This window comes from Melopsittacus undulatus, chromosome W, assembly GCF_012275295.1.
Source record: "Melopsittacus undulatus isolate bMelUnd1 chromosome W, bMelUnd1.mat.Z, whole genome shotgun sequence".
NCBI classification, from domain to species: Eukaryota; Metazoa; Chordata; class Aves; order Psittaciformes; family Psittaculidae; genus Melopsittacus; species Melopsittacus undulatus.
Window position 1 is genome coordinate 1,015,749 of NC_047558.1, and position 14,585 is coordinate 1,030,333.

The 14,585-nt window shown below is 43.1% G+C and overlaps 1 protein-coding gene across 1 annotated transcript; it reads left to right on the top strand.

Annotated features, from left to right (window-relative positions):
• Positions 1-4,248: 4,248 nt before the first annotated feature.
• Positions 4,249-7,580, top strand: LOC117438025 (uncharacterized). The gene is made up of 2 exons (XM_034073387.1): positions 4,249-6,776; positions 7,187-7,580. The coding sequence occupies exons 1-2, from the start codon at positions 4,274-4,276 to the stop codon at positions 7,327-7,329; spliced, it is 2,646 nt and encodes an 881-aa protein (XP_033929278.1). The 5' UTR covers positions 4,249-4,273; the 3' UTR covers positions 7,330-7,580.
• The last annotated feature ends 7,005 nt before the right edge of the window (positions 7,581-14,585 follow it).

Consider the following 14,585-nt stretch of genomic DNA (forward strand, 5'->3'; position numbering starts at 1 on the left):
CCAATTACAGTGATAACCTTAGCTACACTGCTGATAGCGGGCGGAGTTGGAGCAGGTACAGGCATAGCCTCCCTAGTAAAAGGTCAGGAATTACAAAGTTTGCAGATGGCTGTAGATGAGGATTTAGCAAAAATAGAACAATCTATCCAAAATTTAGCCACTTCAGTAAAGTCTTTATCAGAAGTAGTACTGCAAAAAAGAAGAGGATTAGATCTATTGTTTTTAAAAGAAGGAGGGTTATGTGTAGCTCTCAATGAAGAATGTTGTTCTTTTGCTGACCATACGGGAGTAGTCCAGAACACCATGTCTGAACTCCGGAAAAGATTAGATCAACGTAAAAAAGATCGTGAGGCGGGCAGGTCATGGTATGAAAACTGGTTTAATGTTTCACCTTGGCTAACCACTTTGTTGTCTGCTTTAGCAGGACCGCTTATTATGTTGATTTTGGGACTTATATTTGGGCCTTGTATATTACGCTATGTTTTACACTTTATTAGAGAACGGTTTGACATAGCTAAACTGCTTATTTTAACTACGAGGTCTGGGGCAAAATATTAGAGTGTATCTATTAATGAGGATGAAGATTGTTGTGAATGTGTTATGCCACATGAAAGCTATGCCTATTGTAATTGTGAGGTATTACCTTGTGAGTGTTATGACAAATGTTGGGATTGTGGAAAAAGGTTTGCTCGCAATGCCGAGAATGAAAGCAGCATCTAATAAACAATAATAGGATAAAAAGAAAAAGGGGGGATTGTAAGAAACTGTAGACTAGAATATTGTTTATTAAGATTTATGTTAAGCCCAATTTAAAAAGTAGCCAACAGACACTGATAAGATCACCGCCAGGTGCCCAGGAAATCGCATATGCGAATACCCAAGATGACCGCCAGGTGCTCAGGAAATCGAACATGCGGACAGCCAAGATAACCGCCAGGTGCCCAGGAAATCGCATATGCGAATAGCCAAGATGACCGCCAGGTGTTCAGGATGCAAACAGCCACCAGACACTGCTTGTGCCAGATAAGATAACCGCTAGAGGCCCAGGAACCGACAGAGATGTATAAAAAGGGGCTGTTTGAACTGCTCAGCACGGCAGTAGGCGGAGCGCAGACTCCCCTGTCATACAGCGCTGTATTTGCTCATATTCTACTTGCTATAATTAATAAAATTTTAATTGGATTATGATCCGTTGTGGTCTCAATTTATAACACACCCTATTGCTGTGCCCTCCAGCCCCTCCAGAATCTCTTTCCTCAAACAGATTTTTTTATTCCCAACAATTCTGCACTAGTGGGTTGTGCTTTTGATACACGGGTAACCAATGTACAGGGGGGTAATACAGAGAAATTGTACAAGGGGGTTAAAGGAATTCCTTTACTTAAACAAAAGTATTGTCTGTCCTAAGTACCTGCCATTGCCACCTTGCCAAGGCATTGATTACTGCTGGAGGGGAAGAAGCAGATGCTAGTTCTGCTGACAAAAGCAGATGAAAGGTCCTGCTGATAAGCCCCGGAGAAGCAGACTGGGCAATCAAGCCTTAAGACCATGACAAAAACACAGATGTTTGTTCCTACTGATAAGCGGCAGGAGAAGCAGACTGGGCGCCAACTAACCCTAAGTCCATGTCTGAAGATTAAAAGGTCTAAAGGTTAAGAAGAGGAAGACTCATTTACTTCATCTTGAAGACTCCTACCCACAGGAGGAAGACTCATTTACTTCATCCTGAGACCCCTGCCCATGATCAGAAGGGGCACTGCGCAAGTGCAAAGGACCTTCTGTCTCATTATAATACGAAGTGGGGATATATAATACATATGTATAGGCGGATTGAGCAACCTCATGTCTATGTATACCTTAAGAGAATAAATGTAAAGGGACAACAACCCTGAGGGGTGCATGCTTTGGAGGAGCTATCCCCATGCACCTCAGCGCTGAATAAAAGCATACCTACTTTACAACTTTAACTAGTTGTGGAGTCTATCTGCGCATCATTTCGAGCCCGATTCCTTGCCACCCTGCTTGTCCTCTGCCGGGGGGGGGGAGGTGGGGGAGGGTGGAGGGGGGGGGGTGGGGGTGTTGTACCTGCTCCTTCCCTGCTGCTGCTTCTCCAGGTGACTTTGAACCATGAGCTCTGTGTCTTCTGTCAGTATCACACTAAAGGATGGGATCCACAGCCATTAACAAGCAGGTTTGGAGAAGCCTTAGTCTAGTCTGTACAGCTGGGAGTAGTGGTGAACCCTGATATCTTACAGGAAGTCCACATTTATATCTTTGGCTTTCCCAGATTCTGCACCTTCTTCTTCTGGTGTTTGGGGGTTTGGTTGGTTGGGTTGGGTTTGATTTGATTTTTTGTTTGGTTTTGGTTTTCAGTTTTGGGGTGTTTTGGGTTTTTTTTTCCAATCATTTCGTGCTACTATCTTTCCTAGAAAGCTATTTAATTTTCCAGGATGTATTTTCCCTTTGACATCTTAAATAGCTACTGGTTTTCTATGTCCATCTGGCTACTAGATTTACAAAAATATCTAAATCTGAATCCACTGTAAATCCGCTTCTGCTGTTTTCACCCACCCCTGTGATTTAGCCAGTGACAGCTTTTTGCATTTTTAAACAAACCTTGTGTCTGGAGATGGCTGGCAGAAAGAGTGAGGAAGGTTTTGCAAGCTCATCCTGATGCACGGATAGACTCCGCAACTAGTTAACGTTGTAAAGTAGGTATGCTTTTATTCAGCGCTGAGGTGCATGGGGATAGCTCCTGCAAAGTATGCACCCCTCAGGGTTATTCTCCCTTTACATTTATTCTCTTAAAGTATACATAGACATAAGTGTTGGGGGTCGAGCATGGGCGCTTTAACAGGCTTGCAGCAAGCTGTGAGAAAGTGAACCTCTGACCCCAGGCTGGAAGAGGAAGCGTCAAGGTCAGCAAAACAGGAGCGCAATAACAAGATGCCAGAAGCATGATGTAACGCTAAGCTGAAGCGAAGGTGTGAAACCAATCAGGAGAGGCAAAGTGGAGCGTGTACCTCTCGCGGGCAAAGTGAAGCAGCCAATCAAGTAATGCGTGATTGCGTGTAAGACAGTATATTAAGAGCAGCCTTGTAATCAATAAACGGAGCATTTTGTGAATCTACATCGTATCGGTGTTTTCTCCCCTCCACCTGGCCGCGGCATTCTGGTCACCCCGACGTGATACCAGGAGAGAGAGAGACCGCGGACGAGAGAAGGTGGAGATCCCGGCTGCCCGAGAGAGGCAGGCTGTCCGAGAGAGGCAGGAAAAGAGCTCAAATTACGTGGCCACGGCTGACCGGTGAGTCAGGCAGACTGCAGTCTGGTTCGGGATGGGTTCTGCTGTATCAGCGATAGAAAAGGCTACGATAGAGGGATTGCTATGCGTAGCGAAGAAAACAGGGTACTCGATACCCCGACAGGAACTTGTGGACTTTTTGTTTTGGTGCCGGAAAAGGGGGTTGTTAGAAAATACGGCACAGTTATTTTCCAAAGATCAATGGCGTAAGATAGGAGAAGAATTGTGGGAGAGCGTTCAGACGGAGCATAAAGGGGCGAAGGAATTAACACGCACTTACCGCTCCATTAAGCTCATGATTGATCAAATGCATGCAGAGGCGGAAATCGCAGCTGCGTCGAAGGGTGCCTTGAGTGAGAGTACGAAAAACTCGGACTTGGGGGAAACGGACTTAATCGAGTGGGGCCCCCTCCCTGATCCAGTGCCCCCCCGTACCTCCCCTGAGAAAACAAAAATTGCTGCACCAGTGCATAAGAAGGGGGAGTTTGATGACTTAATTATCCCCTGGGACCCCTCAGATGAGTTGCCCACGCAACCATCTGCACCCCCTGAGCCAGAACCTATGGAGGTACTGCCCGAAAATGTACCTTTGCCGTCTGAGGATGATGACGCACTACAAAAAGAATCGCCTTATGCTGAACTTGTGCAAGAACTAAGGCAACAGCGCCACCAAATGGCAAGGTTAATGATAGCTGTGAAAAATTTAGACAAGGATGGTGATACGGGTAAAAAGAAAGAAATGTATAAAAAAGCCATTATGCAATTAAAGAAGGAATCAAGAATATTGAAAGACAGTTGGACCAAAAGGAGAAATTAGACGCCGGGGGACGAGAAGGGATCAAGAGGGCAATTAGACAGGGAAAGCTAACGATTAAAGAAGGTCAAGAAAAAATAAAACGCTTGTATGGAGCAGGGGAAGGATTAACAGAAAAAGAAAAAAGAGACTTACAGGATGATTTAGATGAAGGAATGTTAGAGGATGAGAGGGCAAAGGGGTATATCCCTAAAAGAGTAAACGAATATATCCCTACAGATCATTCTTTTGACATGGGGCGGAGATGGAAAGGAGTTATCACACAAGCTAATTTGAATGGGGAGGTTACTTTAGAACCATTAATATCTGCTCCAGTACGGGTTACACAGAATGGAGCAGAATGGACACCTTTAGACTGGAATTTGGTCTCAAAATTACAACAAAGTGTTATGGCCTACGGAGCCACTAATTCGGCTGTACGAAGACAGATGACAGCCTTTATGAAATACCAGGAGCTTGTTCCTGCCGATATTAGATTGCTTATGGAAACTCTCCTAGGGGCTACGGCTTTTACAATGTTTCTGGTAAAGTGGCAGGAACGCTTAGAGCTAAAACAACTAGAGTTTAAGGCTGGAGATGCCAACCTGCTCAAGATTAAGACTGGAGACTCCAACCTACTAGAATTTAAGGCTGAAGATGCCAACCTACTACAGACAGCAACAGAGACAGAGGTTAATGAGGTGCTGAGGAGTACAAGCCCTGAGAAAAATGAAGCATTAGAAGCCCAGCAACAGATGTCCTTGTTTCAGAACCGTATCAGAGAGCAAAATGCACATTTGGAGATGCTGCGTGAGAAAGCACATGACCTGGAAGTACAGCTTGAGTCTTCTCAAAAGAATGCCAAAGATAAAGAAAATACATTTGCCCAAATGGAAGAGAATATGGAAGATACAATTCAACAGCTATGCGAAAGCACGGAAGAAAAAGAACAAGATGTTAAAAGTCTCCAAGATCTAGTGGCATCAGAAAGGTTGTCTGTATTACAATGTGCCCTTTCTGTCCGGGACTCAGAAATAAGAGAATTGAAAAATGAAATAGCTTTATGCAAAATGAAAGAACAACAACATGTTGAAGAACTGACAATCAGCCATGAGAAGGATATTTGCAGACAGTTGGAGAACTTGAGGGCTGAGCTGGAGAAGTGCCACAGAAGGGAAATTGCAGAAGCCAGGCAGGTATATGAAGAAGAAATGGTTTTGAAATATAAGAATGAACTTGAAGAGCTAAAAAGAGAGCTCTGTGCTCTGAATTCTGAAGAGCATGTTCAGACTTTGAATGGCATAATAATTGACTTAAATAAGAGTCTTCATGAGTCTGAAGTTAATAAAGAATCTTTGAGGAAGAGACTTGAGAACCAACAGGAAGACTTTGAGAGAGAAAAATCTGAAATTGAAACTAAATACAAGGGTTTGATTGATGGGCTTAAGTTGCAACTTTCTGATGCAGAAGAGCAGCTCAAGGAAGCTGAGCAATATAAACAAGTAAAACAGTCCTCGCGTGGAAAGATTCAGAAACTGAATTCTCTCGTCAAGGAATTAAATGAGAAGCAACTTTATGAGGCTAAAGCCACTACAGATGTAAAGCAAAAGCCTGATGAAGACAATGTCTCCAATAAAAAGGTAATGACTTTGAGGGAAAACCAGATTTTACCAGAGATGAGAGCAGAATTTGATGCGATGTGGAATGAGCCACACCAGTTGACAGGTGAAGATGAGCTAGTTCATGAAGAACTAGAGTTCCAGTATGGCTTTGGAGTAGGCTCCTCAAGGGATCCATTAGCAGAAATCAAGAATTCAGAGGTCACAGAGAATAATGAAAACGGTGAAGGTGATGACTCTCTTAAAGTAATTGAGACAAAAATTGAGCAACAACAGGTTTATAGATATGACCCTGAATATCCAGTTATGGTTTTGGTTTATGGATCACAGCAATACAGATCTGCTATTATAGCGCAACAAATTGAAAAACACTTAGCGATCCTAGAATGGGTTTTCCCATCGTATCAGCCTTCTGCATCTGTTACCACGCTCCAGGATTATATTGGGTCCCTATTGTTAAAAGCCAAAGAACGTGTCAGGTTGGTGTTTGGTGTTGATCCTTCTGTATTTGTACTACCTTGGAAAACTACTGATTTAATCCAAGAATGGTCATTATGTTCTATGACCTTTGCTCTTGCAGTTAATGGGGTACAATTGTCAACACATTATCCCTCTCATCCGCTGTTTCAAACAACCTCTATTATAATGAGAGGGCCTATTGTGAAACAAAAACCTATATCAAATGCACTTACTGTATTCACTGATGCCAGTGGACGTACTGGGAAATATGGCTTCGCATGGCAAGACAATCAAAATTGGAAACTAAAGATATGGACTGACACAGGAAAATCAGTGCAAATCTTAGAACTACAAGCCATTGTTGAAACCTTAAATTGGTTTTCCTCACAAGCCTTAAATATTGTATCCGATTCAGCATATGCAGTCAGTGTAGTCAATCGTATTGACTGTCCAAAAATAGGTAAAATTGGAACATTGGAAATTGAAGAATTGGTAATTCGCCTAAAGGGTATAATTCAAGAACGTAAGGAGCCCATCTGGTGCTGCCACATGCGAAGTCATACCAACTTACCTGGTATCTTTTCCCAGGGTAATGCTGTAATTGACCGAGCGGTTGCAGGACTAGTCGTGCTACGGAACTTTGAAGCGGCTCGTCAGTCACATGAGTTTTTTCATCAATCCTCAAGAGGTCTACAGCAGGAATTTGGACTATCTAGGTCTCAGGCTCGAAATATTGTCGCAGCCTGCCCTGATTGCGCCCGTATTGCTCCATTACAACAACATGGAGTTAACCCGCGAGGCTTAGGCCCAAGAAAAGTATGGCAGATTGATGTTACAGAATACCCCCCTTTTGGTCGACTGAAATATTTACATGTCTCAGTTGATACTCATAGTCATGCAGTATGGGCCTCAGCACTAACTACAACAGCCTTTAAAGCAGTGAAACAACACTGGTTACAGGCTTTTGCTGTCCTAGGGGTTCCTGAAATGATAAAGACAGACAATTCTGAGGAAACGAGAGGACAGCAGACGGTGTCTTAATAAACTATTTGTGGAATCTAGCTAGGGAACTTTTGGAAGAAAAACGAAATGAAGATATTAGGTCTGGCAGCACCTGTGGTTCTGATGGAACAGGGAACTATGATGTCACATAACATGGATCATCGGCAAAACATGTGGGTAACATGGGTTAATGAGATAGGGCAGGATTCCTTTTGTTTATCTATAGCAACCCCATCTGATCCATTTCGAACATGTTTGATTGGAGTCCCTCTGGTATCTCACAAGACCTTTATAGATATGGCTGACCACTTCTTCCAACACAGGCTGGCCACCTGTGTTGGAACGAGTGTGCATTTTAGTCAGTATAAAAGCCCAAGCCTCACGTGATGTGAGGGAGGCAGAGCCTCTGTGGGGACGCCCGCTAAGGTTGAGCCTGCCACCTTGCACTGCGATGATGCTTCTTGGAGCTGGTTTCTTAATAGTCTTTACAAGGTCCTTGTGCCACGTCCTGTATGTGGGACTGTGCAGTGGGAGCAATGATTGTCCGGATTTTGTGTTTCAAATATTGTAGTTCTGTGGAGAGTGTATGTGGGATCCCATATATGCATATATGTGTGTTTGTGTGTGTGTGATGAGGGCAGACAGTGTTCTGTATATTTTTTGTTGTCAGGTTCATGTAAAAAGTTTTAACAGGTAGCAGTTCAACATTTTGGGCAAGAAAGGGTCAATGCATAAGTGCAGCAGGTATTTATGGTTGACCACCTAAAAAAAAAAAAAAAAAAAGGGGGGGAGTGTAATGATGGAGCAAACTCCTTGACTGTTAACACTGTACAGTTTACTTCTGCAGCTGCTTTACATCCTTCACAATCTTTCTGATCATTCTGAATCTATTCACAAGAAATTGTTTGAGCTTAAAGAAAATACTGTAGAAACAAATCCTATAGACTCTTGGTTAAAATCGTTAGGAATAAGTAGTTGGTTAAGGAGTTTAATCATGATGTTTAGTGGACCAATAATGATTATGTTGTTAATTTTGTTTTTTGGACCTTGTTTGTTACAATGTACTATGCAACGCATGCAGCAGATGACGAACGCCTTATTTGAAAAAAGAGGGGGAGATGTTGGGGGTCGAGCATGGGCGCTTTAACAGGCTTGCAGCAAGCTGTGAGAAAGTGAACCTCTGACCCCAGGCTGGAAGAGGAAGCGTCAAGGTCAGCAAAACAGGAGCGCAATAACAAGATGCCAGAAGCATGATGTAACGCTAAGCTGAAGCGAAGGTGTGAAACCAATCAGGAGAGGCAAAGTGGAGCGTGTACCTCTCGCGGGCAAAGTGAAGCAGCCAATCAAGTAATGCGTGATTGCGTGTAAGACAGTATATTAAGAGCAGCCTTGTAATCAATAAACGGAGCATTTTGTGAATCTACATCGTATCGGTGTTTTCTCCCCTCCACCTGGCCGCGGCACATAAGGTTGCTCAATCCGCCTATACATATTTAGTATCTATCCCCGCTTTGTATTATAATGAGCTGGAAGGTCCTTTGCACCTTTGCAGTGCCCCTTCTGATCATGGGCAGGGGTCTTCAAGATGAAGTAAATGAGTCTTCCTCATGTGGGTAGGGGTCTTCAAGATGAAGTAAATGAGTCTTCCTCTTCTTAAACTTTACACCTTTTAACCTTCAGACATGGCCTTAGGGTCTGGTCGGCGCCCAGTCTGCCTCTCCCCGGCTTATCAGTGGAACCAGTCACCTGCTTTTGTCCCTTGTCAATAGAACTAGCATCTGCTTCTCCCCCTCCAGCAGTAATCAATGCCTTGGCAAGATGGCAATGGCAGGTACTTAGGACAGACAATACTTTTGTTTAAGCAAAGGAATTCCTTTAACTCCCTTGTACAATTTCTCTGCATTACTCCCCTGTACATTGGTTACCCCTGTATCAATCCTCCCAAAACAATCCCCACCTCCCCCCGAAGAATTAAATGAAGTCACCTCCTGAAGCTCTGCCTCCCCCTCCCAGAACCCTGAGCCCCAGCTCCCCAAAGGCCAGGGTTTTCTCTGGAGAGCGATAAGTTGTCTTCTCTTCTTTTGGTGCCTGTCCAGTGCAGGAAGAGAAAAATGAGGTAGAAGTGGCAGGCTGTACAGCTTTATTCTGAGCCAAACAGATGGTGAAAGTTAAGTGACAGCTCTGTGACTGCCTCTTTTGAAGTAATTGGAGATAATTTGTATTTTGAATTAGAAATTGACCACTGTCAGAAGGGAAGAAGGTTAATATGTAAAGGATTTTCCATTAGCCTGTTTCTTGGGATTTTTGCTCCCTCTCATCCCCCCTTGGATTCTTGTTTCTATAACCCTTGCTCTAGTAAGACTGTCTTTGAGCTTGGTGTGACTCATTCTAGGCTGCAGTTGTTAAGAAAGCCAAAACCAGCTTATTAAGGCCAGGGATAATTTCGGCTACTGATGCATTGTTACTTTCCTGCGGTCCAGTGAGGGCTATGTGCTGGAAACAAGAGATGGAAACGCAGTCTCGAACTGGAGAGGTTATCAAAGAAATAAACAAAATACATTCCTGTTTCTGAAGTTGAATGCATTTTGCAGATTATTTTGCATGGATAAGAAGCTCCCCTTCAACTTCTCTCATGAGAAGAGCTAAATTGATTCTGGCTTCCTCCTATCCTTTGTGGTTTCTTTTTGGCCTTGAGCAGACTTCACTTCTGTTTGGCAAATGAAGTTGCTAAGCCACTGTCCATCATATTTGAAAAATCATGGCAGTCAGGTGAAGTTCCTGACAACGAGAAAAAGGGTAATATAACCTCCTTTTTCAGGAAGGGGAAAATGGAAGACCCAGGGAACTACAGACTAGTCAGTCTCACCTCTGTGCCTGGCAAAATCTTGGAGCAGATTCTCCTGCAAAGCATGCTAATGCATGCACAAAGTGTTTAACACTGTCCCTCATGACATCCTTGTTTCTAAATTGGAGAGACATCAATTTGATAGATGGACCACTCAGTGGATAAAGAATTTCTTGAATGGCTGCACGCAAAGAATTGTGGTGAATGGCTCAATGTCCAGCTGGAGATCAGTAATGAGTGGTGTCCCTCAGGGATCGGTGTTGGGACCAGTCTTGTTCAACATCTTTGTGAGTGACATGGACAGTGGGATTGAATGTGTCCTCATCAAGTTTGCCAACTATACCAAGCTGTGTGGTTCAGTTGATACGCTGGAGGGAAGGAATGCCATCTAGAGGGACCTTGACACACTTGTGAGGGGACCAATATGAACCTCATGAAGTTCAACCAAGCCAAGTTCAAGGTCCTACACCTGGGTCAGGGCAATCCCAGGCATAGCTACAGGTTGGGCAGAGAAGAGACTCAGAGCAGCCCTGCAGAGAAGGACTTGGGGGTGTTAGTCGATGAGAAACTTAACATGAGCCAGCAGTGTGCGCACGCAGCCCAGAAAGCCAACTGTATCCTCGTTTGCCTCAAAAGGAGAGTGACCAGCAGGTCGAAGTAAGTGTTCCTGCCCCTCTGCTCTTATGACAACTCGCTTGGAGTATTGTGTGCAGTTCTGGTGTCCTCAACATAAAAAGGACATGGAAGTGTTGAAACAAGTCCAGAAGAGGGCCACAAGGATGATCAGGGGACTGGAGCACCTCATGTATGAAGACAGGCTGAGAAAGTTGGGGCTGTTCAGCCTGGAGAAAAGAAGGCTGCGTGGAAACATCATAGCAGCCTTCCAGTATCTGAAGGGGGCCTATCAAATGCTGGGGAGGGACTCTTCATTAGGGACTGTAGTGATAGGACAAGGGGCAAGGGTTTAAAACTTAAACAGGGGAAGTTTAGATTAGATATAAGGAAGAAGTTCTCTACTGTGAGGGTGGTGAGATACTGGAATGGGTTGCCCAAGGAAGTTGTGAATGCTCCATCCCTGGCAGTGTTCAAGACCAGATTTGATGGAGCCTTGGGTGACATGGTTCAGTGTGAGGTGTCCCTGCCCATGGCAGGGGGGTTGGAAGTGGATGATCTTAAGGTCCTTTCTATGCTTCTACTCTGTGTGTTGTATTTACTGGTGTTCTCCTGGTGGGAGGTGTACAGTAATCCTGAAATATTTCTAGAGCCTGATTTCAAGGCAGCAAAGAGTAGCTGGCAATTTGCTTCTCAGAAATTCCTGTTTATGTAACAGCATAAACCATCACAGCAGTTCCACTCTGGTCCCAATGTCTCGTCATAAGGACCATGTGCAAGAGCAAGAGGGATTTCTTTACCCAGTCCTGATTTTTAAAATGTGGAAACTGGATAATCCTTGTTGGGAAAGAATCTGCAAAGTCCTCCTCATCCTCAACAACATCTTGAGGCCTGTGTAAAAGGCAACAGTTTGACACTTATACTGCATTTGAAATTCTGTATTTCGCAGGTGATGAATTGAAAGTTTTTGTATAGCAGTTGGTAGCCAGAGAGACACCTGAATATGTTGTCTGAGATGGAACTTTTACTTTTTTGTGGAGTATTTAAGTAGACTAATTAATTTGTTCTGGCCCCAAGAGATTATTTGCGTGAAGAAGTCAGAGATGCTGATGGAGACGCAACCAGCACAGAACATCAGTGATATTTTGGGGCATTTAAGTGCTGTTTCCACAGAAGAGCAGAAGGCAATATTGTATTTTATTCACATACATCAGGTCTATTATGAAACACATTTTTTCCCTAACTTGAAGAAAAAAAGGAGATACTGGATTATTATTTCTGCCTTTTTCTTAATCAGGCAAAGTAAAGAAATGGTTGCAAAACCTTTAGAAACATTCACGTACCTCAGTGACTTTCATCAGATGTTCTCTGTGCTAGAAAAAGAAAAAAGATCGTTCTCTATCTTTTTACTTTTACTTTGCTTTACTCTTACTTGATGACGTCTCAGCAGTCTGGACATGCTTTCTTGGATGGCAATTTCACTGCACCATATGTGTCTCTCACAAGATAGCAGAGTGAAATGAATCTTGGCCGGAAGAGAATTGAACACATCAACAAAGAAAAGAAAAAAATTATTAACTCCCTGTTGCCTGCATACATTTTTTCCCTGGAGCTGCATCTGGTACAATGATTCAAAGTTGGTTTCTTATAAATGTCTGAAGCACAGTCCCACACTGAATCACTTTTTCTAGCCATCCACACTGTTTGTTTTTCTTGTAATTCCAATTTAAGTGTTTCAGTACCAAGCTAAGAAAAAAGATCTTTTTTTACCCAAGAATCTCTGTTGCTCGTAGTCTCAGGAGAGAGCTGGTCCTTATTCAGCTGGAAAAGGGACTCTGTCATTCTTGGGAAAAAGATAATAAATAATTTAACAACATGCAATTCTTGACCTAACAGGACATTCTTCTAGATAGCATTAAGCCTGGCATTTCAACTCTGTGGTGAGTATAAGGGCTGTTAGGCCAGGCTCCCTATCAATGGAGGGTGATTCCATATATTTAGCTTGATTGCTTTGGGTGATATGTTTGGGAAATTTACATTTGATATATTTCAAAGTAAGGATATGGAATCTCTTTGGGTTGAAATAATGGAAGGTATGTTTGGATGCTAAAATCTATCAGCCAAGCAAAATACACTGTATTTGAACATGCTTGTAAGATAAATGTCATCATGCTGCAGTGATGGCTCTCCTGAGTGCAGCAGCGTTCAGTGCTCAGCTCAGAGACACAGCTGCCAAACTGACTTCCCCACTAGCAACCAAAGGGTTAACCAGACTTTTTTTTTCCCCAGCAGAAATCTCCAGAAGTCCATCTCCTACTCCATGTTCCAAAGGCTTTTGCAGCTGGATTGGTTTGTGTTTGTATTAGCTCTCAGGGACGAATACAGAACTGCTGGTAAAATATGTATTTGTACAGTCAGATATTTAGGAAGAAAATCAATATAGGTTTTGCAGTGACCTTGTTGCATAAAAGCACCTGGTAAAAATTATAACAGATGACCACACAGGTGATTTGTAAAAGATAAAATGAACAAGTTTAGTATGTGTAAGGAAACTTGTAATTAACAACAATGGAGTCATTATACATTATTTTAGGCACCATGTGAAAAGATAGGAAAGGGGAAGAAAAAAAGTACTTTGATGAATTATTAATGTACAGAAATAGCAGATTTAGTACAGAATCATGGTAAGGTTCACATGAGATGTGATGTGCAGGGCATAGGTGTGTAGGATCGGTATAGGGAGAAGAATGGGTCAGAGCATGTTTTGTGGAGCTGGCCCACACCATGCTGCAAGCTCCCCCAGGGACATCTTCCCCTCAGCCATCACCTGATGTTTATACTTCCAGGTTTATCTATTTTATTCTATCTCTTACAAGTCCTGCTTCTGGGCATGAGAAGCAGCTTTTCAGTATGCAAGGAAGGGTTTTTTTTTCTGGAAGTTGCATAATAGGTAGATATAGAAATAGTGACTCTGAAGTGTTTCAGACCCTTTGAGGCAGGTATCTGTGGTCTCTAAGCTCAGAAAGCGTGTAGCTATTGCAGTTTGTGTTACACAGCAGGTAAGGGCTCCACACCTGCTGAGTGCAGGGTGGGCAACAAGAACAGTAGCTTTTCCAAAGACTTCAGTGCCTGTGTGACCCAGGTGAGCCCACAAAGTAAACAATTCTGCCCCAGATATTTTCCTAATTACACAAACTCCTGATATACAATTAATGATTGGCAATTAGTGTAGGGTTCAGAGTTTTGTTGTGATTTTCCCTCTGCCAATTGGGTCCATGAGTCATCACTCTTTGCATGGGGCAGTGTCTGCAGTGTTGGTCCAGGGGGAAGGACAAGGCCAGAAAGCAGTGATCTATGCACTGTAACACCCTTTGGTGCCCATGGAGGACTGGCAAGTCAAGAACCACATTAGGAAGCAGTGAATGAACTATGTGAAGGATGAAGAGTCAAAAATTTTCACACAAACTTTGGGGAAACTTTGTGAACCAAAGGGTAAGGTGAGTGACTGCGAGTCAGATCCTGAGGAACTTTTGTATTTCTCATTTAGGGAATCTGTGTTGTGCTCCTACTAAATGGAAATATTTATATAAAATATGCCCAGGTTGTATTAATAAGTATTCAGTGTTGCAATTGATCTGTGGTACTATCCCTGTGCAGTTGCTTGAAGTAGAAATTCAGAGAGAAAAGATGAGAGATATGGAGCACAAAGAGGAGCTACGGTTGAGGCTCTGGGCAATGATGCTGGCCCCCCTTTGACATGGGGATTCTGCATCCACAGGCCCAAGGAAATCACAGCATTCCAGCCATGATACACAAGAGCCACTGCATTTAATTGGGGCAGGAGGCTTCCTGTGAGAATAGGACTTCTATACTCTTCTGTTTTTTCTTTTCACCTTTTGATATACTAAATTATTACTTATCTAGAGCCTGTGAGCCCTTGTACCTTGTGAG